Raw genomic sequence first — 24,180 nt, forward strand, 5'->3', positions numbered from 1 at the left:
TCATCCCTGCAGGGTGAACCTGTGCTGGGGAACCACCAGCAGCTCAGCTGAAGGGACAGTCCCTGCATTCAGGCAGAGGATGGCACAAATGAGACATCACAATGGCCTCTCTAATTGCAAATACTTAAGGAAACCAGTCTGTCCTGTCCTGGTGTGCAGCTGGGGCTCTGAATGAACTTTGTGTTCCATAGGATGGAGTAAAGGCATCAGATTATGTCCCAGGGTGTTGCAGTAAGAAGAAAAAAAAAGAAATTACAGCCCCGTTATAGTGACATTTGAAACCTCCTGGAACAATTTAGGTTTCCTGTGGAAGGGAGAAATGACGTCTCCCTCTGCCCACCCATTCAGGCAGCTTTGCAGAGCTGGCCCACTTCCTTTGCAGTTTGGGTGGAGGGATGAACCTCCATGTGGCCATGGGTTTGATGGCTGGGAAAGGGTCTGCATTCCCTGTGCCACTGCTTGACTTGTCTCTCATCATGGTCAGGACCTGTTTTGCTTAAATCATTTCCATGCGGAATCTTAAAGCCTTTTAATCCAAAATGAAAGAATAATTGTTTCCTGGCTGACAGTGATCGCCTCTTTCAGTGTTTAATTTACAATTACTCTAGCAATAAAGCTGTCTAGTGCTTGCTTTTGAATTCTCCTGTTCCTCCTCCTCCTGTCCTTTTCCTCTTGAACATCTGTCCCCTGCAGTCCCCGCGGGCCCATGGTGCTGACCAACTGTTCTCTCTGCTTTCCCCAAAGAACCTGGAGAAGCAGATGCGCCAGCTCGCTGTCATCCCGCCCATGCTCTACGATGCTGACCAGCAGCGCATTAAATTCATCAACATGAACGGCCTCATGGATGACCCCATGAAGGTCTACAAGGACCGGCAGGTGATGAACATGTGGAGTGAACAGGAGAAGGAGACCTTCCGGGAAAAGTGAGTGCAGCCCACACACCTCTCTCAGTGCAGCCTTTAGGGAACGTGGACAGGATCCGTGCAGGGCTTCAGCTGGGGCCCCAGCACGCTAAGACATGGATTTCCCAGGGGCTTATCTTGACCCCCAGGGACACAGCTACAGTCCCTGTGTTACCTTGAACCTGGGCACAGGGTGATGAACCTGCACAGAAACCTCAGGCCTTGCTGTATGGTTGGGGTGTTCGTGCCCGCGTGCTGAGCTGTGGGAAGCTGCTGCTTGCGACAGAGTGAGAATGGGAAGTTTTTCTGCTTTTGCATTCCCTGTTGTATCAGCCAGTTCATGGATAACACCAGTGAAACCAAACACTCCATACGCATTACCTTTCTGTATTTACATGCTATCCTTTGGGCACTGTGTGTCCAGGGGAATTCTCGTGGCTGTCAGTGTTCAACCCCCCTATGTGGACCCCCTCAGGCTGCAGCTTCCAGCTGGTGCCCGTCCCTCAGCGCTCCATCCTGCTGTCTGCTGGATTTGCCACCGGCTGCTGTTTCCATGGATGCATTCCCACATCAGACACGTGCAGACTCTGGCTGTGGTGCTTTCTACTGTTTGCAAGCAGTGCTTGGGAACAGCTTTGCTCTAGCAGCTGAGATCAGTTGGGTGATGACTGTTCCCTTCCCTGGGTACCACTGTGCTGGCAGCCAAGATGGGGGTCCCCAGCTCAGTCTCACATCCAGACTCCCCTGTATCTCATAGCCCTATGCCAGGTGTGTTTGCATGGAGGACTGGAGCAGCCTTTGTGCCCCCAGTGTGCTGTGTTTGTCTGTGAAAACAGAGCTGAAGTTCAGCTTCCGGCAGGATGAGCTCTCTTGCAGCTCCCTGCTGTGGACATGAGGGACATGGAGGTATGTGGGTGTGCCAGGGCCACCTTGTTCCTTTGCAGCAGCACCACTTAGTCTGGCCTCCAGACTGTCGTGGGATGGCTCCATGGATTACCAGCAGGCCCACAGCCAGCCAAGCTGGAAGCTTCTCTGTGTCCAGGATCCCTCCTCCTGTCCCTGCTTGTGACAACTCCCGTTTGCAGCTGAAATAATTAATTGCCAAGATGGACCGAAAAAGAACAAAACAAGCAAACCAGCTCCAAGCCTTTGCTAGAGGAGAATCCTCATTGCTAATTAGCCTTAAAATGTGCCACTCCAAACAGCAAGGCTTGCCACAAATGACGCAAAGGCTAATTACTTGGTCTTTAATGGCAGGGCCGTGCCTGGCTAATGGGGCTGGAAGAATCCACACCCAGTGTGTGCATCCTGCTGTGCACGGTGGTTTCTGTGTCATCACTGTGGGTGATATAGAGCTTGAGGCATAAATACAGTAGGGTTTCAGGGCTCTCACAAAGCTCATTTTGAGAAATTGGTACTCAGGAGCTGTAAGGAGGGTGCAGGGAGTCCTGCCCTGGCTCTCCCCTACCCTGGCGTGCAGGTAGCTGAGCTGCCTGCTGTGCTGCAGCTTCTAACCTGGGTTTTTAAGGTGAACCCGAGTTGTGTCATCCATGATTGTGACCCAAAGCTGGCCTCCTCCTGAGACCAGGAAAACCTGGAGCAACCTTTTGTTCAGCCCTGTTGGCGGGTGCTCTTGGAATAAACAGCCAGGCACTGCAAGGCTGACAAATGCCAGGTCTGAACTATTTTAGCTGTCAGAACATAACCACGAGGAAGAGTCTGATTTGATTTGCTTCTGGGCAGAATTTCAGGTCTCTGTTGAGAGTCCATTGCTGGCCTACTCCAGGGAAGCTGTGGCTTGCTGGTGAAGGAGCAGGGTGCTGCTCAGGCATTGAAGCACTGCCGTGCTGCACACTGTGACAATGGAGCATCCATCTCTCATCATGGGGACATGGCCGTGAAAGAGAGTGGATTGTCACCTGCATTGCCCCTGACAGGGCTCCATGCCCTGATCCCAGGTTGTCTGAGCAGCCTGGCTGCTTTGCTTTTTTCCTTTTTTTTTTTTTCCCCCTAGCATTTCTGGTTTCTTTTTTTTCTTTGGTGACCACTTGTGGTGACAGTGTTCTCATTGCAGTGCCACCCAAAACATATGGGATCCTGCATAAGAAGGGCATCAGCATGTGGGTGACAGCACCCGTCATCCTAATGCCATGGCTGGAGTTGGTCAGGCCCTCACTGAGTTCAGTTTAGTGCCTTGACTCTGAGTTTGGCACTGGGACAGAGCAGCAAAGGTAGGAGAGAGCTCAGCCAGCTGCCCCAGGGGAATCACTGGCAGGGCTGGAGACATCAAGGCGCTGGCCACATCTCGCCCATGTTACGCCCACACCACAGCTCTCCCACCTTTTGCCTCTGATCCACTTCCCCAGGGCACAGAGCCATCAGCTCCTGGGAGCTGGCAGAGGTACACGAGCTGAACGTGGCCGCTTGGCTCCCAGGAGTAAAGCCTGTGCTGGTGGCCTCTCCTCTGGGGCCAGTGCTGTGCTCCAGCCCTGGCACAAAGTCACTGCTCACCAGGTTCACCGTGCTTTGGTGATGCACCAGTTAACTGTGCTGCCAGCGGGACCACCTCGTGCCAAGGGCTTGCTGACCTGATTTGTTGGAAGAACCATCTCTCTGCCTGGGGTCAGCTTCCCCTGAGCGGGCAATGTTGGCTCCTGGGCTGCTGGAGCCACAGATGAGCCTGCTGACAGCTCCTCTACTTGCTGGGCACGAGGCAGTGTTCCTTGGAGCCACTGTGCCACCGGGGATCTCTTGAGTTACTCAGCATTGTGGCAGCTCTGTACTTCCTCCTGGGGTTTGGGTTTCCCTTCCTGCCCTTTGCAGCTGCTCCCAACAGCCCAGCGGGGCTTGGGGTCCTGCTCAGTGGCAGGGCCACACACAGACATAATGTGGGGTGTGATGGCAATTCCTCTCCCTTTCCTTGCCAAATCCTGAGACCTTGGCCAAGTGTGCTGCTGCCCTCTGTGCCTGTCCTGCTGGTGGTGTGGGCTGGGGTGTCCATGGGATCGAGCAGGGTGATGAGCAGCTGTCAAGCACTGCTGGCCCCTCTTCCCATGATGAACATTCGCACATCGAAGCTCCCAACCAGCCCAGCTCCACTGGGCTAAATTTAAAGTTCCTGTCTTTCTGGGAAGCTGAGCAGCAGACAAGTATTTTCTCAAACCCCAAAGTCCCTCAGGGATCTGTCCTTGCTGCTCTGGGCACGCAGGGCACAGCAGCCCAGCTGTGAGGGGGTCGGAGCCAGCACCCAGACTAACCCTCTCCCTCTCACTCCACAGGTTCATGCAGCATCCGAAGAACTTCGGCCTGATTGCATCCTTTCTGGACAGGAAGGTAAGCCTCCCTGCCTGGCTTTAACCTGAATCATGCTGTCTCTCCCCCATCACTTGGCTCGTGGTGCTGGAGCTGCCAGCAGTTGCTGGGCACCTGTGGGCGGTGGTGGCTCCGAGCCCCGGGCACGGTCCAGACGCCTCCCGGCTTCCTGCAGGGACGAGGGACTGAGTCAGCTGCGGAGAGACTGAGAGCTCGGAGCCGAGAGGTGTGAACACAGCCAGCCTGGCACGTGGGTGTCTCAGCCCACCCCGTGATCTGCCTGAGGAGCTGCTTTCCAGCATCTCCCGGAGGCATTTTGCACCAGTCAGGCTGTCACACAGGGGGTGGGCGCTCGGCTGCCCAGCACAAAGTGAAGGGGTCTCCTTGCTCAGGGAGAAGATCATGAGGGTGGGCTGAGTCCCATTTCATCCAACAGTTCGGGTGGGTGTCCTATAAGCACGTACATCTCCCCTTGGTGTTTAGGAAGAGTTTGCTCGTAGGACCTTTCCCAGGCCTCTATGTTGTGCTGCTTGGAGTTTTCTTTTACTGTTAATTGGGCTGATGAAGAAAGGTTTGAGAAAGAGATCTGGTGAAGAGCGAGTCTCTGGTCCCATTCTAAGCAAGACCAGGTACCTTCTGTGGGACAGGCCATATGGGCAAATCCTGGACAGACACAGCCTGGAAAGAGAGCGATATCCACCACCCAGATGCTCTCCTGAGCAGGAAACATTTGAGAGCTGCTGCTTTTCTGGTCCCTGTAGTTAGTTGCGTCCTCTACCCTTCTCATGCAGGGCGTCATCCATGAAGTGTTCCCTCACTCTGGGGGAACCCCTCTGCCCTTTAGAGGGTGGCCTTCAGAGGTCCTTTCTACCTTAAATTATTCTCTGCTTCTGCATGACTCAGGCTGGGGAAATAATTTATAAGGCCTTGACCTTCCTGTCCAAAGTAACAGGGAAGCAAAGGCCAGCAGCCACCTCGTGCTGCTGCTGTTGCTGTAAGATTCCCAGCTCTTCAGCCTTTCCCATTTGGTAAAGCCGAAAGCGGTGGGACTTGGATGATGTTCACAATCCAGTCTGTGTTCCAAGCTGTAAAATGTCTTCTAATTTTATTTGTACTCGTTTGTAAATCAGGCTGTAATTATGATACAGAACACATCCATTATCCTGTTGGAGAGAGATGCAAAGTATGGCTCAATGTAATGAATTAATAGATTTTTAAATTGCATTATAAAAAAATAGTGATCTTAGCCCTTGGAACAGATGACTGTAAGTTTTTGTGTTCGCGTGTGTGTGTATAATCAGAGCTAGTTTAGAAGGAGATCCAATTAACACTTTAAAAGTTGCAATCTGTTTTTGCAAATGGTTCCACTCCTTGCAGAGGGATGGGGCGAGCACAGCCCCCGGGCACCCCCGGGCGCACGCAGCTGCCCCCGGCTCCTGAGCACTTGTGGTGTGATGGGTCTGTGGGATTATTCCTGTTCATGCAGCCACTGATCCCTGTATGTGAAGGTGTAGCCCGAGAACAGTATTCAGGTGTCCACCCAGTTCAGCAGAGGATTTTTCCCAGCATGCTGGCACGCTCTGTGCTGTTCAGGAGCAGGGTATGTCCTGGCCACGGTTCCTTGTTTTCCTAACACGTCCAATCTGTGATGGTGCTTGTGGAGCCAGCCATTGGAGTTGGAGTTGGGATGGCAGCTCCTGAATGCTGGGATCTCAATCTGTCCACGAGAAAGTCGTGGGCGCTCGAGCCAGCGAGCTTAATGGGTGGAAGTAACACCAGCTGACAGTCGCATGGCAGGTTGTGCCTCGTGTAACCTCAACAGAGGGTGACAGGCAGCTCCTTCTTCTGCCTCTGGTTGCCACGGTCATCTGGGGTCAGCCCTTCCTCTGCTTCATTTCCAACACGGGGTGCTCTCTGCTCAGCACCCCCTCTCTGTCTCCTCACACCTGCAGGACCACCCTGGTCTGTCCCTTGGAAGAGCTCAGCCTTTTTACTGGGACACGGTGCATGGCCCCACTCTTCCAGCTCAGGAGGCCTTTGGGAGGGAGGTGAAAGGAAGCTGTTGGGCTGCAGGTCTTCAGGATCAGCAGGAGACCCGGTGGTGGCCGGGTCTGAATGCTGCTCCTGGAAGTCTGTGCCCCAACAGCGCAAGAGAACAGGACCTTCTGTTCCCTGACTTGCCCATGTCATTGCAGACGGTGGCTGACTGTGTCCTCTATTATTACCTGACCAAGAAGAATGAGAATTACAAGAACCTTGTAAGGAGGAATTACCGGCGGCGCGGGAAGAGCCAGGTAAGAGCTGGAGGAGCGCGTGGAAGCGTCGTCGCTTGGCCTGAGCAAGGAGCTGTAGTGCTTTCTGTGAGCCCCCAAGTGTTGCTTTTTCCCCCTCCCCACGTGGCGATCTTGCTTGCAGACTGTGATGGGGCTGTGGTTGTGCTCTTTTAGCTTTTCAGAACATGCTTTTTTCTGGCAGTTGATGTTTGTCCGTCCCTATGCCAAGGTCACGGTATCTTTAAAAAAGCAAACAAACCCAAGATGCTTAAAAAAGAGGATGGAGTGAATGCAGAAAACCTGTCTGCGTGTCAGGAGCACAGGGTTGCCCGTGCAGCCTGGGCTCTGTGCAAGAACCAAGTGGGGCTCTCTCCTCTCCGGAGATGGCAGCTGTGGTGCCAATGACAGGGCTCCTGGGAGCTGGGTGAGGGGGTGCTCCTGCTTTGCAGAGCCTGCCCAAGGCTCTTCCTATAGGCAAAGGTGTGGGAGGAGAACGACTTGGGTGTCAGTGACTTCTGGTGATGCCTGAGCAGAGGCATATAAATCCATCTGGAGTGTGTGTGGTGTCTGAGATGCCTGTGGGGCTGGCTGATATGGCACTGAAGCTAGAGGAGACCCTCAAGCCTTTGTTTAAGGGCAGAGCAGATACCAGGGCGCCACGAGGTGCCTGTGGGGGACTGAGTCAACCCTTGCCGTTATCATGGCCAAGATACAAATCTAGACATGACCTTGACAGTGTTGCTGCTGATCCCACAATAGCCAGGTACCCAGATAAGTGCTAACCTTTTGGGCAGGTGCCTTATCCCCACAAATGCTTTCAACCAGAGGCAGGTCCTGCTGGTGGATCCCCACATCCATGAAGTGAGTGATTATTCACGTAATGAGGAAAGTGAGGTGGCCACAAAGGGACTGTCTCCCCAGATAATGTGGAATAAGGATGGAAAATCTGGCCTGGCCCGTGCCACCACTGACATCAGCAGCTCCTCACGCTGCATGGCCATAAAAAGCAGCACTTGGGCCTAGATCCTGATTGGGAAGCAGATAGGTAGCCTCACTCCAATTTGATTTCTGCAGCATTAAGGCATCAGAATAGCTAGCACATGACGAATGTCATGGACGGGGCCCAATTTTCCCTTCTTTTTTTCAGAGACATTAGGGATGGATAAAGCCCTATTAGATTATCCAGTCCCTCTCCCAGCAAACACAGGGTGGTTCCCTCCAGTACATTTTTATAGTGTTTACCATGGTCTGTTTTGTTAGATCACAGCAACTAGAACATGAGGCCACATTTGTTTCTAGTTAGCGGTGGAGACATTTAGCACAGCTCATTCTGGTTTCAATGTTAAATTGAGCAAGTGTGGAGAGTGAGAGGCTTTTCTCTGCATCAGCCTACCTACCCCTGAGGCCAAAGGCTTGCCCATCCTGCACCCAGCAGGGACTATTTGTGTTTTGGTTTTTAAAATTATCCAAACCATTGCTAGCTGCAGATCTCCCATGACGCTTTCCCTCACTTATGAGCCTGGTCCAGCCTGGGCACTGGAGATCTGTGCTGCCCTTTGGGACCTCATTCAGTGCCAGCCTCTGGAAGCAGGGACTTGCTTCATCAACCGTAGGAAAAGGCAGGGCTGTTTTTGCAAGTAGGAATTGCACCGAAGGGAGCGACTGCACCTCCCCTGGAGCAGATCTCAGCCAGATTATTGATTTTGAAAGGGGAGTCCCCTTGAGTTTGTGGGGGGGAAGTGACACAGTGCGTATTTCCCATTACTGTTGGTTGCTCAGGTGGAAGGTGGGATATTCAGGCAAGCTTTAAGAGCCACAGGCTGGCTGCATGATTCGCAGTAGGAGAGAGGTGCTAAACAGCAGTTGCTATATGTAATCCAGCTGGGAGCAGCTCTTCCCCAGAGTTCTTGGTGGGTTTTGAGATGCACACTTTGTGCTGTGTTACCTCCAGTATTTGCATCCATTTCCTGCAAGGCTGCATGAGAGGAGCACTAGAAGAGCCTGTGGGCAGGCTTGGGAAGGGCACACTGCTGCATAGGCTGCGAGGGCAGCACAGCTGGGTCTGTGCTGCAGGGGGAGGCTGTGCTAGGGTAATGAAGGGAGGAATGTGTTGTTAAAAGTCCTGTCAGAAGCTGGTGGGAGCAGTGAAGCATCTTCCTTGCACCCCTTCACAATCTCCCTTGAGCACTGTTCCCTTGGGAACTGCTTTCCCAGGCCAGGCTGAGTTGGCGCACAGCCAACCAGCATAGGAGAGGTTAGATACTGGCAGGCCTGGAGGGCTGGGATGGAGGGATGCTCCTGGTGGGATTTTGCTTAGTGAGTCTTTTCAGAAGCAGCTGAAATTCTGCCTGTGTTGCAGAAGTTGTGCTCATTTGGGAGTAACCCGTCCTGCAGGCTCAGCTGGCACACTGGCTGCCCATCCTCCTGCTTGTTCCCAGGGGTCCTGAATTGTTTGTAACCCTGTGCAGGTCCCTCATCCTGTCATCCATGTGGCCTGGTGAGGAGTGGGGACTATGACTGACGAGCCTGCAGCTTTGGGCTGACCCAGAACCAGCAGCTCTGCCATTACTTGCCCAGTCTTAGGCACCAGAGATGGTGATGGGATGAAGGACAGGAGACACGGAGGGACAGCACAGGGATGGGCAATGTGCAGGGAGGAGACAGAGCCCTGGGCAGCCTTCCTGCTGCACTGGGACGCATGGCACTGTGTTCCCAGCACTCTGAGCATGGATTTCCCTGCTGGTAAGGGTTCCAGCAGTTAAACGCCAAAAGCTGAGATTTAATTAATTTAGAGCAGGGGAGGAGAGGTTGGCTTTTGTATCAGATGAGAGGAGCGGATGAGGTTTGATACAAAGAGCATTTCAAGTGGCCCTATGCTGGTTTCTTCCTCCTTTTCTCATGGAGAGGTTGGTGGTCTTATTTGCTCTTGGAGGCTGTGGGGAGCTTGAGAGCGAAGGGGAGATAATTACACATAGAAATAAAGCTGCTCTGGTGTCAGGACTATCTTTGTGGCCTGCTTATTAAAAGTCCATTAAAAAATAAGAATCCCACTGCTCCCTGGCTGATGGTCCCCTGGCAAGGGATATTCCTCATAAAGCTGCTACTTATTGTTAAAAAATCTCCTGCCAAGAGTAGGGGCTTCACATGATTACAGTTCCAGTTTGTCAGAAAACGGAGCCACCCGCTCCAAGGCAGGGCTCATGCTCCCGGCACACTGCCTTCTCTGGACTGAAGGGTGGAAGGTACCCACACCCAGGGGGTCATGATGCATAATATTAAGGCTCCTGCGCTTAAGATATTTCTAAAATAATCCTCTGTCTTTGTGTATGGAAAAGGCAATTTAACCCTGCAAGGGGGGAATTGATGGGAAGAGAAATAGCTTCCTAGTTGTCATTTCTCATTGGAAAGAAAGAAAAGAATTTGTGCCACGGTAAAAGAGTCTGATCCAATTGTCAGTGTACAGTAATAAGCATAAATTTGCATGAGATTGTAATGAAAGGCTCTTGTGCGGATGTGTCACCTCAGGGTCTGTGGCAGTCGGTCTTCAGGACATTTTCAGAATGACTCTCTGTGAACCCCCCAAATTCTATAGCAGGGGCACCAAAACTGAAGCACCATGTGCTTTGCCCTTTGGGAAGCTGTCTTGCTGGGCTGTGGGAGCACAAGCATTGGGCTGAAAGCAGGCTGGATGGAAAGTGACCCTATTTCAACATAATTATTCCGCTTGGAACGTGAGGTTTTTATTCCAGAGTGAATTTGCTTTGATTTTGGAGTAGTGTTGCCCGTGTGGTAGTGGAGTGGCCACAGCATGCCAGATATGCTTCCTACGGTGGTGCTGAAGAATTCCTGGGGGAAAAACCCATGGGGCTCCCATGCAATGCTGGGATGGGCAGGCGAGGGGCCATCCCGCCAGGCACAGCCATCGATGATGCTCTCTCCAGTGTCGGGTCGGTCGGCAGCAGCGATGGGCGGCTGGAGGAGCCGCCTGCCCGCCCTGGGGATGACTCAGAGGGGGATGAAGTCATGGTGGACGGACACGGCCCGCCGGACGTGCCGTCATGCCGGTCCCCCTCGGCGCTGCTGTCAGACGGTGCTCACGTATTCCCTGGCGAAAGGGCCCCGTGTGTTGGCCTTGAAGCTTTCGAGGACTTGCTCCGTGGCACCCGGGGGACTGGAGCCGCCCAGACCCCCCTTCCTCCGCCGAGAGCGGTGCCAGAGCTGTGCTGGCAGGGCGGAGACCCACGGTGTGACCTGGCCGGGCGGCCAGCGCTGTCCCCTGCCAGGCCCGACAGCCTTTCCCAGGCCCACCCTCTTCCCTGCCCCCTGCCAAAACCCAAATTGAATTATCCATCCCACCGCTGTCCCGCCCTCCCCAAACACAAACCATTCCCCTCACCGACGCAGATAAACAGCCCCAGCCCAGATTTGTATAAACAACCCGTTTACTTTTTTGGCAGAAGCGCATCCCAGCAGGGTCTGGCCAGGTTTGATATCTCATGGGTCCTGCAACCTCAGGAAAAATCTGGCCAGGCAGGTTTCTCTGGCCATCAGCAGCCCTGTTGCAGGGGCTGGCAGGGCTCAGGCTTCCAAATAGTGCCTGCACCCTGTCCCCAGTGCAGGAGCAGAGCTCCCACCAGACTCCAGCCTTGCCGTGCCATCACCTCCCCTCCCTCCACGAGGATCAAGTCCAAAGCTCATCAAACTGCTTCTAACACTGCAAATTGTGCAAGTGCCCCTGCTTCAGTAACCACAGCAGCTAATGAGAGGAATGATACTTGTTTCTGGGAAGCATTTGATCTTCATCAGTCTGGGGAGTGGCTTCTTGTTAGTGACAAAGGGTTTGACAACTCTTTCAGATGCAGGGAGATACTTGTCACAAAATCCTGGTGAAATAATACAGCACATGGTACATATGCAGCCCTGGATGTGGCCAGTAAAGTTTGTGTCACAAATACCAGCAAATTGTTCCACAGGCATTTAAGGCTGTGCTGACTAGGGCTGTATTTAAAACAGCACTGGAATTATCCGTGGGTGATCAGGGGCAGTCTGTGATGGAGTGGTTTTCCTGGTTGGGAATGGTGCCAGGGATGCCAGCACTGGAGCATGGGTTCATCTTCTGCTGATGGGATGTCACTGCTGGGACATAAAAGAGCTTGAATTTGGCTCATTTTTTGGACAAATCTGCAGTGTGTCAGGGCTGCTGGTGGCCAGGGAAACCAGGCTGAGGCTGCAGGACCCATGAGAAGTCAAAACTGGCCAAATCCCGTGGTCCTGGTCCCCCTCGAGTGCAGCCCCACGGGGAGAACATCTCACAGAGCATTAATCCCATGGGTGCTGTGCATGTGCTACTTGGTACAGGCTGTCGCTCTTCAAACCTGCGGTCACAGGTGGGGTTTATATTGGGGTGCCTGTGCAGGGGAGGTGGGTGAGGTGTGAGATACAGTGGTGCTCGAGCTGACAGCAATCCTGTAACCCTCCCTTGGCACCTGCTCTTTTAGTCTGGACTCCAGTTGCTCCCAACTCTGTCCCCCAGGGATGCCCTGTAAGGTGCATGGTGCTTGTTCCCCCATCACAAGGGTGCAGCAGCTTCCCCCACCACCTCTCCAGGCCACACAATCGGGCAAACACAATGGAAACTCGCATTCCTGAAATCTCAGCTGCAGTTTTGGGGGTGATTTAATGAGAATGATGTGGCCATATTTGGGAAAAGAATCGAAGAATGCATCGCCACAGGAGGATGGCTGCTTGGTCCCTGGGTCCCCACACAGCCTGCTGGCAGTGCAGGGACAGCAGGGAGACCTGTAGGCTCAGAGCAGGGACAAGCACTGGCAGGCAGGGACACCCAGCCACTTTCCTCCAGGGTAGCACCGGCACAGGCTGCCAATGGACCACTTGCTGATGGACCCTTTGGCCCCCCAGCCGGGCTCTTCCATGCTGCTTGATCACATCTGCAGGTAGCAATAATAACATAGTCACTTCGGGGAGGCGAACCTCCTCATTCTGGTTGACCTCCAAGTTGGGACTCGTGTTTCTCCAGCAGCAGGTCGATGTGTCCTCGCAGCGAATGCCCCACCACACCAGTGCCCACGTGAGTACTCCTCAGGACAGGGTTTGGGATCCAGCCTGGGCTTTACTGAGCCCAGTGAGGGACCTGCAGCATCTTCCTGGCAGGATGTAGAAGCTGCTGGATTTTGGGATGAGTTGTTTTATCTGTTGTTATGGCCCAGGTTTGACTAGGAATGAATGGGAAATAGGTCATTCCTAAGCTGCTTTCTAAAGCAGGCACAGCTGAAAATTCGGGAGGAGTCTGCTTCCATGAGGATACAGGGCTTGCTTTGCCCCTGGTTGTCTGTGGCGTGCATGGATGCTGCTCTGTGTCCCTCAAACTGCTGACCCAGCACCTTCCTCTGTTGACAGGGCTCGGAGAGGGGTCGGCATGTGGCCGGGGGGAGCAGGGTAAAGCAAACCACAGGGAAGAGAACACACGCGTTCCCTGCCTGGGACAGAGTGGGGGCTCATCTCTACTGCTTCCAAATGTTACGCTCTCTTCCCCTCGGGTCATTTTTCCCTTCGCAAGCAATCAAATCACTTTTTAAAAAACTCAGCAGCAACCCAGAAAAGAAACATTTCCTCTTATGGAAAAGCCCTCGGTGATTCAAGGAGGGATCCAAGCGAGCAAGGTCCTGTAAAAATCACTTCAGTGCTTCACTGGGATCATGGAGTGAGCAGTGGGAAGGTGGCAGTGCCAGCTGTGCTGGGCTGAGCCACACAGGGCCCTGGTGAATGGCTCCCCTGCCCAGCCAGCTCCCAGCACTGCCCAAGATGAACCCACACTCAGGTGCGAGCAATGGGCATGGTTGTGCAGGGTCCAGCATCACTGCAGTTGCACAGCCAGCCCCTCCTCACCCTTGACATGCTGCTTGCCCTAAGACCAGTAACCTGGGAGATGGCACAGGGCTTTCCTATGGCATGGCAGGGCAGCCTGGCTGTGACTGCCAGCGCTTTGCTGCTGGCACTGGCCATGTTTTGTGGCCTGTGGTGCCAGAGAGCTGCACTGGCAAGTGTGTGTGGGGCCTGTCCTTGTCTCCCGGGATGGAGGGCACGGCTTTGGCGTTGTCCATCTCTGCCACGTGAAGATTGTGGTTTGCAGAGTTTGTTGTTTGCCATCAGAGGAACAGCCCGGCTCGAGGCCATTGCTGTTGGAGCCGGACCGAGTGAGCCCCGTGCTCTCTATCATTCTTATCAAATCTGAGCCTGGCCCTTTGATTTTTTTGACTTGCTTCTGCAGCCAACAGCATCAAACCCAGCCCCGGGACACAAGCAATCAAAGCCAAGTCACCGGCAGACATTCTTCTTCCTCTCCTTGTTGTTTTGGCAGCGGCTTGTTTTGCTTTGTGGTTTCTCCCATGAGCAGAGGGTGCCGTGCGCGGTCGTGAGAAGCCAGGCTGTGTGGCGGTAGGTGGCAGTGAGGCCTGAGGCATTCCAGACCATTGGATCAGAGGCTCCAGGCCCTGAGAGTCAGTTACATGACACACATATGTATTCCGAAGCTGTCCTCCCTGTGTTCCGTGTCCAGACTGCCTCAAGGGGTGGTAGGGAGGTGTGGGGAGCAGTGTTTGCAGTGGCCGTGCAGTATCAAAGCTCAGCTGTGGGTGCTTCTCCCTCTGCTGCGGCATTGGCAAGTGGGGAAGGAAGCTCCATGGGGACTTCGGGTGCCTGAGCAGTGTGGTGGCTAAAGAGGCTGGTGCTGCAGGTGCTCAGTGGCCAAGTCCCTGCCCTGGCTCTCAGTGGTGTAACCTGCCAGAGTGAGAGTTTGAAAGCAGGTGGAAGGATGGATGTAGGTGGTGGAGATGATGATCCCGAGCTATGGCTGTGCCAGCCCTGTTCCTAGCAAAGATGCCTTGCACAGAATCTGTGGGGCTGGAAAGAGGGGTGAGAGTCAAGTGCCAGGTGCCCAAAGGGCAGTGCATCCTGCCCCGTGGTGCCATTTCAGGATCCCATGGGATGTTCAGGAGGCACCCATGCATGCCTACAGCCGTGGCAGCTGTGCTGGGGCTCCTGGAGAAGCAGCAAAGCAAACTCCAGGCATTTCTGGCCAGCGTAGAGTCGGCCTTTTGTCTTCAGCTTATCTCGAGCTGGTTTTAATTTGCAACTCCCTGATTGCGTGCAATGACCTCGGCCTGAGCCTGCTCTGCAGCTGAGTGCCCGGAGAACATCATAAATGCCGTTGATCTGAAGTCACCCGCGGGAGAAGTGAAGAGCTGGCGGCCTGCACACGGGACAGGCGGCACAGCCGAGTGGGTGCTCCCTGCTGCCAGAGGGCTTGGGGCTCACGCTGGTGGGATGTAGCTCCCTCCTCAGTCTCTGTCAAGGCAGACTTTGGTGTGACATGCTGGGGAGAGGGTTGGCATGTGTCCCTGTGCTGCCGCAGTGAGCCTGTGGCGAGGGTGCAAAGCCGCTTTTGAGCACAAACTCTGCAACTCACTGCCTGCAGTGCCTGAGGATGGACTTGAGTGGCACCAAAACCAGGTGCCTCACAGCTCAGCCTGGCATGCATGGCTCCCTCTACACTAGGGTATACAGGGCTCGTGGCTTGCTCCCTCCTGATTTAAGGAACAAACAGGAGCCAGTGGTTTTCCATGGCGTGTTCATCTCCCATAAGAGCTCAGGGCACTGTAATGATGGAAGGGGAGGATGCACCTGCTGGCAGCCAAATGGCGTCCCCTGAGTAGCCAATCTGGACTTGAAACCTGGCATGGGAGAGAAGGAGATGCCGCCCCAGCGGCACTTGGGCTCAGGGACAGGCTCTCTCACAATGCCATCACAGTGACCTGTTCCCCACCAGTGCGTCCAGCAGCAAGCAGTGTGGTTGGGGTTGGCAGGAGCTGGTGGTTCTGGTGCAGGAACTGGACTCCCAGAGATGACCTCATCCCTGCTGGCAAAAGTGGTGTTTTGGTGCATGTTTTGAGGGTGCCGTGGCACAGGGAGTGAGAGGGGACCAGGGAAGGGTGCGGGTGCCTCAGTTGCAAGGTGCACGATCCAATGGTTAACGCTGGGATGTCCTGTGGGCAACAGGGAGGTCCCCTGTCCCTGGTCCCCTGCCACAGCCTGACACATCTCACCACAAAGGGGATGGGGAAGACAGCAGTCTTTTTCTGAAGGCTTGCAAGTTTGGAAAATAAATAGCCCTGCACTGTAGGTTAAGCTTGGCATCCTGGCGGATTAATCACTCTGGCTGCAGCCAGCACTGAGAGCCCCGGTGACGAGAGCTGTGGTTTATAGATGATGATTCATCGACTCGACTTAGAGCGACCACGTTATTCCAGCAGATTGCAAAATCATAAGAGGAATGTTGTGGTTAGTTTACGGCTTAACTATGCAAATCGTCAGGAAGCCTTCAGAGCCGGAGAACGTAAGGCACAGCGCGCCCGGATGGCTGGGCGGTGAGCAGGGGCCGGGAGCCGGCGATGGGGCTGTCGGGTACCGGCCGCTCGCGGGAGCCGGGGAGCGGGGAGGTGAGTGATTTGGGGGGAGATGCGGGTCCGGAGCTGGCGGTGAGCGTGCGAGCGGGGCACTTCGGAGGCGAGGGACGCGCTGCCGGCTGGGAAGGGGTTTCTGGCTGGTTCCACCGGCTCCGTGCCCAGGCGAAGGCGTCTCCGGCTGGGCTGGGGAAGGGCGAAGGTGGGGAGTTGCTTCCCCCACCTCCTCCTGCCCTCCCGTCCTGCTTCCAGAAGCAGGCAGTGCCTCGGCAGAGGAAGTAAACAGAGTGGGAGGAGCTGCACCTCTTCCTCGCCGGGGCTTTTTCCCAGCAAGTCCCGCTGCCAGGACGCGCAGCAAGTTGGTCCGTTCTCAACCGGGTCAGCATTTCGGTGTCCGGGTCCTACCTGGAAGCCGGTGTCTCGCTAAAGTGCGCTTGGAGGCGAAGCTTTATTGCAGCTGAACTCCTGGTGACGTGCCAGCCGATGGAGCTGGCCGGGCAGGGCGAGCCGTGTCGCTCCGGGTGGGAGCCGGGCGCTGGGGGAGCGTGTGTGCCTGCGGCGGGCCCCGGCCCCGGGAACGCGCTGTTCCCGGGAGGAATGGCAGCGCTCTGCGCCGCTCCAGCTGCTCCGGGGCCGGCGGGAGGTTGGGGCAGAGGTGAGCAGGTGTTTGTAATTACGGAGCAGCTCGGGTCGGAGCGCGGGGAGCGGAGGAGGCCGCCTGTCCCCCTGGATTCGGGGCAGGGTCGGCCTCTCGCTCACGCGTCCCGTGTCCGATTTTGTCCTGGGGCCTTTTTAAATAAACAGGATGTGTCGGCAGCAAAAACAAGCAGCAGCGATGCTGAGGAGGAGGAAGGGCGGTCCGGGGTTAGAGCGTCTGACCTGGGAGGGAGGGACAGCCCTGCCCTCTGCCACAGGCATCTTCCCTGGCCTCGGGCACATCCCTTCACCCTCTTGTGCAAGGTGGGGAGCATGTACTTGGTTTGCCTCCGGGAGGTGGGGTACCTCATCTCCACGGTGGCAGGGATGTAGGTGGAGAGAGATTTAAGCTTGCCAGGAGCTGAGCAGTTTTGGTGCCAGCCTTTGGTGTGTCCGCTAAGGGCTGACCCACCTGCCAGTCCACCTCTAGCCGGGGTGGCATGAATCAGAGGGAAACATCAGCTGGTAATTGGGGAAGCATTTCCTGGCCCGTCACGCTTTGGGATGGCGTCCCATCCCTTGAATCATCCAGAGCTGGTCGGTGTCCAGCACTAAGAATAGCTCCCCACACACCGCAGGGGCAGCGCGCGCCGGGAGGGGAGACCGGACAGCTCGTGGGTTCCCGGCTGTGGCTTTCCTGGCACTGTGCCATGCTATGGTCCGGTTCTGATGCCAGTCTGAGGTTTGGGGTAGAGCATGTAGCATGGATGGACTATGGTTGATCGCTAGGGGACTGTCCCATTTGTGTCTGCCATTTGTAGCTGAGCTCCCAAAGGGCTTCATTCAGGACCCCGGGGTGCCCTCTCAGGGCTCTGGGTGCTGCAGACAGCCCCACAGTCTCCAGCCCAGCAGGTACCCATGGATGAGATGTGAGGTGGCATTCTTGAGCATGGCTGGGAGGTTTGGGGGGTGCCCTGCCATGCAGCCAAGCTCTAGCACAGGAGATAGGCCATCACCGTGGGCTTGCCAGGGTTCAGATCAGCATTTGGCTGGGAGCCTTCCTCAGATGAAGACATGAGCACAGCCATGGGTGTAGAGCTGGGTCAGTTTTCCCCACTATACCTGGTGGTGACAGTGCTGCCCATTTTAAGTATTTCTCCCTGGCAGGAGAGGTCTGACAGGTGAGACCTATCCTGTCTGTCCTGCTGGGTGCAAGGTGCTGTGCCCACCTGGTTCTTGCTCCTCGCATCAGACACCCACCCGTGGCTGGAGCAGGGCAATCACTAGAGGGCATCCTTGGATCAAGATGTGTCTCCGCACTGGGAGAAGCCCTAATTTGGTGTCCTACCAGGCTGGGCTTGGAGGAGAGAGATGTGCAGTGGCCCACTGAAGCCAGATCAGGGGGTTTGCCCATCCTCATCATGACAGAGCTTGGCAGATGCTTCTTTGGGGAAGCACCTGTGTTGCAGTGTGAGCTGCTGCGGCCACTCACATCTCTCCCTGCCTTCTCACTCATGCGTTTGCAGGCTGGCACAGGGAGCTCCTTGGCATTACTGCCATCCCAGCCTGTTCCTCTGGGGAAAAGCTGCAGTGACTGCTTGGGCTGACAGCCCCCTGTTTCAAACAAGTGCAGAGACAAGATGATGCTGAACCTTCCCCTGGGAGCTGCGCCAGCCTGATGTTGGGGCAGGGACTTGTAGAGTCATGGCTGGCTTTAGAGCTGGAGGTGAGCTGTGATCTCTGGGATGCAGGGTTTCCTCCATCCCTCAAAAAAAAAAATATTTGCAGTGGAGTGGTAGACATACTGCAAACCTTGTATGGGCTCCCCTCCTTTGCCAAAACTTTTGGTGAGGGGAATGTGTGTGGGTGGTGATGGCCAGGGCTGGGGCAGAGCCTGCCTCTCTGCCTGCTTGGCCCTTGGAGGCTACAGCCCTCACCTCATGGGTGTCTGTCTGAGCTGAACCCAGCTCAGTTTACTATGCCATGACTCAGAGTCAGAGAGTTCAAGGCAACACCGGGGAAATGCGCGTGACGGATGCCCCTTGCTCCTCCGCAGCCAGTGAGTTTCCCACCTCTCTGTCCCAGCAGGCTTGTCCGCTGCCCTCCTCCTTCTCCCCTGTTTTGCGGGCTGGTGAGGGCAGTGCCTGGTATGCTGGGTATGACACTTGGCCAGGAGACAGTCCATTCCCCAAGCCTTAGCAGTCTGTGGGCTTTGGAAGATCGTAAGCAACTGAGTGCTCATCCCAAGTGTTCCCTGGCTTCCTCTCCTCTGGGTCCTCTTGGCCTTGGATCCCATGGAACCATTCCGGGGGTGCAGTGGGACCGTGAGCTTGATGCATTGTGGTTCTGTTCTGGCAAGGAGGTGCTGCAGGGGCTGGCTGAGCATGTCATGCATGTGGGGATCCTGATGGCACAGCTGCCACCCCCCCCCAGACAAAGAGGAACTGAAAGTCCGCAGGGTTTCAGTGATGGCAGTGCCTGGATTTTAAGGGCTTTTGTTGAACTGGAGCCTGAAAGAATCAGCAGTTTTCTTGTTAAACTGCTCCATTTGACAGCTCCACGCTTCTCATTTTAGCGCCAGCCTGTGGGGGCAGAGAGCTTCACTTGCACCCTGTGCTGCTGCTGCAGGGATGCTCATGTTCAAAGCAGCCTCCTAGTTCTGCAGATTGGTGACATGCCAGTCCCATTGGCTCCCAGGATGCAGGGACACCTTGTCCACACTTGCTCTATGGCTGTGTGCCAGCCGTACCAGGCTGCCTGGGATCATACTTTCTGCTAATAAATCCACTTTAAGGCAATTTCCCCCCTGTTACATCACCAAACCCTTTCCCTAGTGGTGGAAGCCCTGCAGCCTGGGCAGGGACCGGGTGAGCCCGGGTGGGTTTCCTGGAGCAAGCAGCCTTGCATTAGCCAGGAGCAGGATGGTTTAATAAATCATTTCCGTCTCTAATTTCTTGTTCTCTATGCAATGCCTCTCATTCGCTGGTTGCCAGAGGGAAGGGAGGTCAGGGGAACCAGGCCTCCCCAGCAACCTCCTTCCTGCAGCTGTTGAAACAAAATCCAGAACTATAATAATCACTGTGTCCCTCCCTGGGGTACTGGGGTGCCTTCAGTCTGAGCGGCAGCAGCAGTGTTGGAGTGGTTGGGCACATGGCTTTTGCAGAGGATGCCAGGTAGTACAGAGTGAGCAGGGAGTTGGGTATTTCCACTGCTTGGTGATATGGAGTCACAAACTTTCCCCATGGGCTGTGTCAAATGCTTGGGAAAAAGATCACAGCATTCATATTGCTGATCCTCGGGGTGTCACTGGTGCCCCTGTCTCCTTCATGCTCCAGCAAAATGCATCCCACTGGCTGCAAATCACCACCCATGTGGCTAAGCCATGGTCTGCAGGAACAGGGGAGTTGTTCTCACCCCCCTGCCTTACCCCTGCATCAGATCCTCTCTTGCTGCCTGATCCCAAGGGAGCTGCCGGGTCTGTCCCGCTGCCTGGAACAGGAGCCAGAGTGCAGCTGCCTTGGCTGATCCTGAACCACCTCTGATCTCCCCGGAAAGCTTTTGGCCCCTGTGGCCTCCAGCAGTGCTCTGCCTGCACCCTCTGCCTGCAGCTCTTTCCTCTTGGCCGCTCGCCCCCTGCATTGTTTTGTGGCGGTTGTTTGGGTTGGCCCAGGTGTTGCCATGTGTCTGCCTCAGCACTGAGGGCTTGGTTTATTTTATGTCCCTTGTTTTGCAGCAGCAGCAAATGCCCCGGAGCAGCCAAGATGAGAAAGATGAAAAAGAGAAAGAAAAAGAGAAAGAGGGAGAGAAGGAGGAAGACAAACAGGAAACAGAAAATGACAAAGAAGAACTGACAAAGTAAGGACAACCATCCCTGCCTGACTCCAGTGAGAGCTGGGCATTGGGCTGGGTCTGCATCAATGGGATGAAGTGGTGGGATGCAGCATGGTCCAGAGCTACCTGACCCTGTGCAGGATCGTGTGCGCCCACCTCACCTCCTCCACAGGGAGGGAAAGGCATAGCCTCCTCCTCATTCCTCTTCCCTGCTGCTCCCAAACTGGGAAAGCAACTCAATACGCTTTTTTTTTTTTTTTATATATCAACCCAATCAATCTGCAAAGCTCCTCTGATCCTCTAGCTTGTTTTGTTGTTAGGGGAGCCTCTGGAGCTGGAGGAGCAATTCGGGCGCAGTGGAGCGCGGCACTTCACCTTTAGTGTTATTGATGTCAATGTGAGCACTCCCAGATGAAGGGCTCCAGCCAGCCCTGCCTCCCTCACGCCGAGCATCAGTGCCGTGGCAGGGAAAGGTTGGCACGCAGACCGCTCGCTATCTGTAATGGGCTTAATACTTGGTTTAAAAGAACATCTGGCTTCATTATATCTAGGCTGCAAAGACATTTACCAGCAGGTCCCTTTCAGGAAGATAAATGAGGAGGAGGCAGGGATGAATTTGAATGGTCTGGTATTAAACCTGTCTCCGTCAGGTCTCTGCGTGCACTTGGTGGTGGAGCTGCAGCCAGCTGCAGAAAGAAAACCCCACCACAAATCACCCCACCTCCAATCCCGGCCGGGAAAAGAGCCTGCGTCTGCAAAAAAAAAATGCAGACCTGCCCCCCCAAAGACCAACAAAAAAAAAAAAAAAAAGAAAAAAAACCCAAAAAAACATCCCCTAACACATGCAGAGAAATAATTGCTTGACCTAAAAATCACATCAACCCAACAACCTTTTTTTTTCTTTTCTCCCTGTTTTTGCAGGGACAAGAACGACGACACGTCCGGGGAAGACAATGATGAGAAAGAAACAGTCACCTCCAAAGGTCGCAAAACTGCCAACAGCCAGGGCCGGCGCAAGGGCCGCATCACCCGCTCCATGGCCAACGAAGCCAACAACGAGGAGGCAGCCACGCCGCAGCAGAGCGCAGAGCTGGGTAGGTGGCAGGGCACGGGGGCACCTTGGCAGGGCTTTTGGGGTGTCTGTTGTGCTGGGATGTGACATCATCCTGCTCTGCCCCCCCCCCAGCTCACAGAGGAGGGGTTTCCTTCATGAAATCCTTCTTTTTGGAGAGCAGCAATGAGGTTTTTTCTATCCCGTGAATTACTCAGCGTGGTTCACTCAGTTAAGTGGGGGCATTTGTGCAAGCCCAGGCTGTCCTGGCTGACTGGGTTTTATGGCCTCCAGAGGGAAAGTGTTGCAAAAGAGCAAAGGGGAAGCCGTCAGTTTTAGCAGTGCCTTGGCTGGGTTCCTGCAGGGCTCACGTCCCTCCTGCACCCGGAGCTGTTTCCCTCTGCAGCTTCTCGGGCTTTGAGTACCCTCAACCTCCGCACGGAACCCTGCTCTGGCTCTGCCCGCTCAGGCTTGCCTGGGTCTCTGCCAGTTCTGCCCTCTGTTTACAAATTTGCCTGGAGCCTGAGCAGCTGCAGCCTGTGGGATCTGTGTCCCCTTGGCTTTGGGCATTGGGCTGGTCCATTTCCACCCATAACTGAGGAGGCAAAGGGTGTAATGTGGCACCCAGGGACCGCACCAGCCTGGGCCACATGTGGCAGTTGGCCATAGCCGTGCCATGCTGCCATGCCTGTCTTGGACTAGATGGGAATTCATGGCAGCATCCACAGCCCCATGTCAGGTGCATCTGCCTCTCGCGTCTGCAGCATCAGTAGTGTCCACCCTGGGGAACAGCTCCTGTATTGACTTAGAGAAGCGGATGCATCGAGGAATTTGGATGATTTTCCTATATTTTCTACTCTTATCAAAGTACAAAATTATTGCTGTGCTACCTAAGGCAGGTAAAAATAAAAGCAGGGTGACTCCTCACGGTTTCCTTGCTCTGCAGTTTCTTGCTTGTGCTGTTCCATGTGCTATAAATCACGCGGAGGTGTTTCGCCTCCCTGTTCTCTGCTGACAACTGGCTGAAGCCTTGATTGCGAGCGCTCTGTTTTCATACAGGCGATATAAATAGTCCCCAGCACAACGGAGCCCTGCTCTCTCCCTCCAACTTGTTCAGCAGTGCTGCAGAGAAGCAGCAGATAATGCCAATAACTTAGATGGGATTTTTTTATCCCAACATCTCAGAGTCCTTGATAAACTTCTGCGAACACAGAGAAAAGGCTTTAGACCATGTTAAATTGGGAAAAAGGAATGGATCAATTCCAGTGACATATCTGAGCAATTGGTTTCACTTTATGTCTCTCCAATAGCGCTTTAATTTAGGTTGGCTAAGAAAGTTATTGCATTTTAAATACCAATTGAACATTAAAAAACAACACAAAACCGTATTGTGGTTTAACTGCAGCGTGCCGGAGCTCCCTGTAGGCATCTGTTTCATAACTGCGCAACCTCAGTCAATGCCATTAATCAAACCAAACGGGCCGTTTCTGTGACATTTCTTTACCATACAATAACAGCCATCACCAGCTGAGCCAAGGGCCGGCACAGCACTGGGGACACTCACTTTTACGTAAACGAGTGTCGTGGCCCCGGCTCTGCCCGCAGCCGGGGGAAGCGGTGAGGTATTGATTTCCCTCCCTCTTGGCTGGTGTCCCGGGGGGGACACGGCGTTTCTGGGGGAGGCAGTGGCCTGCGCTGTCTTCCGGGAGATGACACCTGCAGTCGTGCTCAGCCAACTGTGAAGGAGACTCTTTTGCCCAATGCTGTGGGCATCGGAGCCCACGTTGTCCTCCCACGGGGTCTCAGCTTCCTGTAGAGCTTCTTGGAATATTCTTCCTTCTCTTCTCGCCTGTATTCTTTATCCTGGACCTATCAGCCTGCTTTCCATTTTGAAAGGACACTGTCAAAACATCTCTCATCACTGTTGAAATAATGCTTTGCCTGTTGTTTAGAGTAATCACCCCTTGGCAGCCTGAGCCGGAAATCTGTTTCCTTACCGAGTTGTTTTTTGCCTCTGACTCACACCCCGGTTTGTTATTGTAGGGTTTGCTCTGTGCCAGGCTGCCAGCGAGACTGGTGCATAGTGAGGGCTTTATGCAGGACCTTGGTGTCCCGAGCACCACGCCTGGGGTGGGGGAGAGGGGCAGCATCGGATGCTGACACCCCTCTCCACCTCTCCTGGCTGGAGCAGCGTGTTCCCTTGCGATGGGCACTGCTCCGGGCAAGCCCCCGCCGCTGCTGTAAGTGGCTCGGAGTTGTTGTCCAAGAGCCCGGTGATGGCAGAGAGGGAGACCGCGGTCACACACAGCCAACACCCTTGACAGATGCAGTCAGCCAAAGTCTCCACTGAGGTGACGCTTTTTCTCTGTCTGTGCTGAGGGTGACGGTCCCACCCTGTGTCTGCCACCTCCAAAGCACACAGCCACAGCGGCTCCATCTTAGGTACCTGTTGTTGGGCCAGAGTGCGTGGCACCAAATTGGCAGGAAATCTGCTGCCACCCTCGAGCCATCTGACTTTGCTTCCAGGACTGAAGTGGAGGTTTTGCATCACTGAGGCAAATCCCAAGGGGATGCTGTGCATGGGGTACTGTGCATGGAGAAGCCTCAAGAGCCCGCACCATGACAGCCTTCCTTGCGGAAGCACTTCTGCACTGCACGGGGTTTTGTCATGCCTCCAGGGAACAGGGCATGGGACA

General features: G+C 54.6%; 1 protein-coding gene across 13 annotated transcripts in view; it reads left to right on the plus strand.

Moving 5' to 3' along the window:
* Positions 1-24,180, plus strand: part of NCOR2 (nuclear receptor corepressor 2) — a 238,780-nt gene that overhangs the window by 157,794 nt on the left and 56,806 nt on the right. For 10 of the 13 annotated variants that reach the window (XM_017815531.1, XM_017815532.1, XM_017815538.1 and 7 more), the window contains 5 exons: positions 745-923; positions 4,181-4,235; positions 6,410-6,508; positions 20,336-20,457; positions 21,355-21,527. In XM_017815531.1, coding sequence (XP_017671020.1) covers positions 745-923; positions 4,181-4,235; positions 6,410-6,508; positions 20,336-20,457; positions 21,355-21,527 — 628 coding nt within the window. The remainder of the gene's footprint in view (positions 1-744; positions 924-4,180; positions 4,236-6,409; positions 6,509-20,335; positions 20,458-21,354; positions 21,528-24,180) is intronic. The other 3 variants (XM_017815542.1, XM_017815534.1, XM_017815537.1) reach the window with 1 other exon arrangement.

The sequence above is a fragment of the Lepidothrix coronata genome, unplaced genomic scaffold (assembly GCF_001604755.1).
Source record: "Lepidothrix coronata isolate B3197 unplaced genomic scaffold, Lepidothrix_coronata-1.0 Scaffold51, whole genome shotgun sequence".
Lineage (NCBI taxonomy): Eukaryota > Metazoa > Chordata > Aves > Passeriformes > Pipridae > Lepidothrix > Lepidothrix coronata.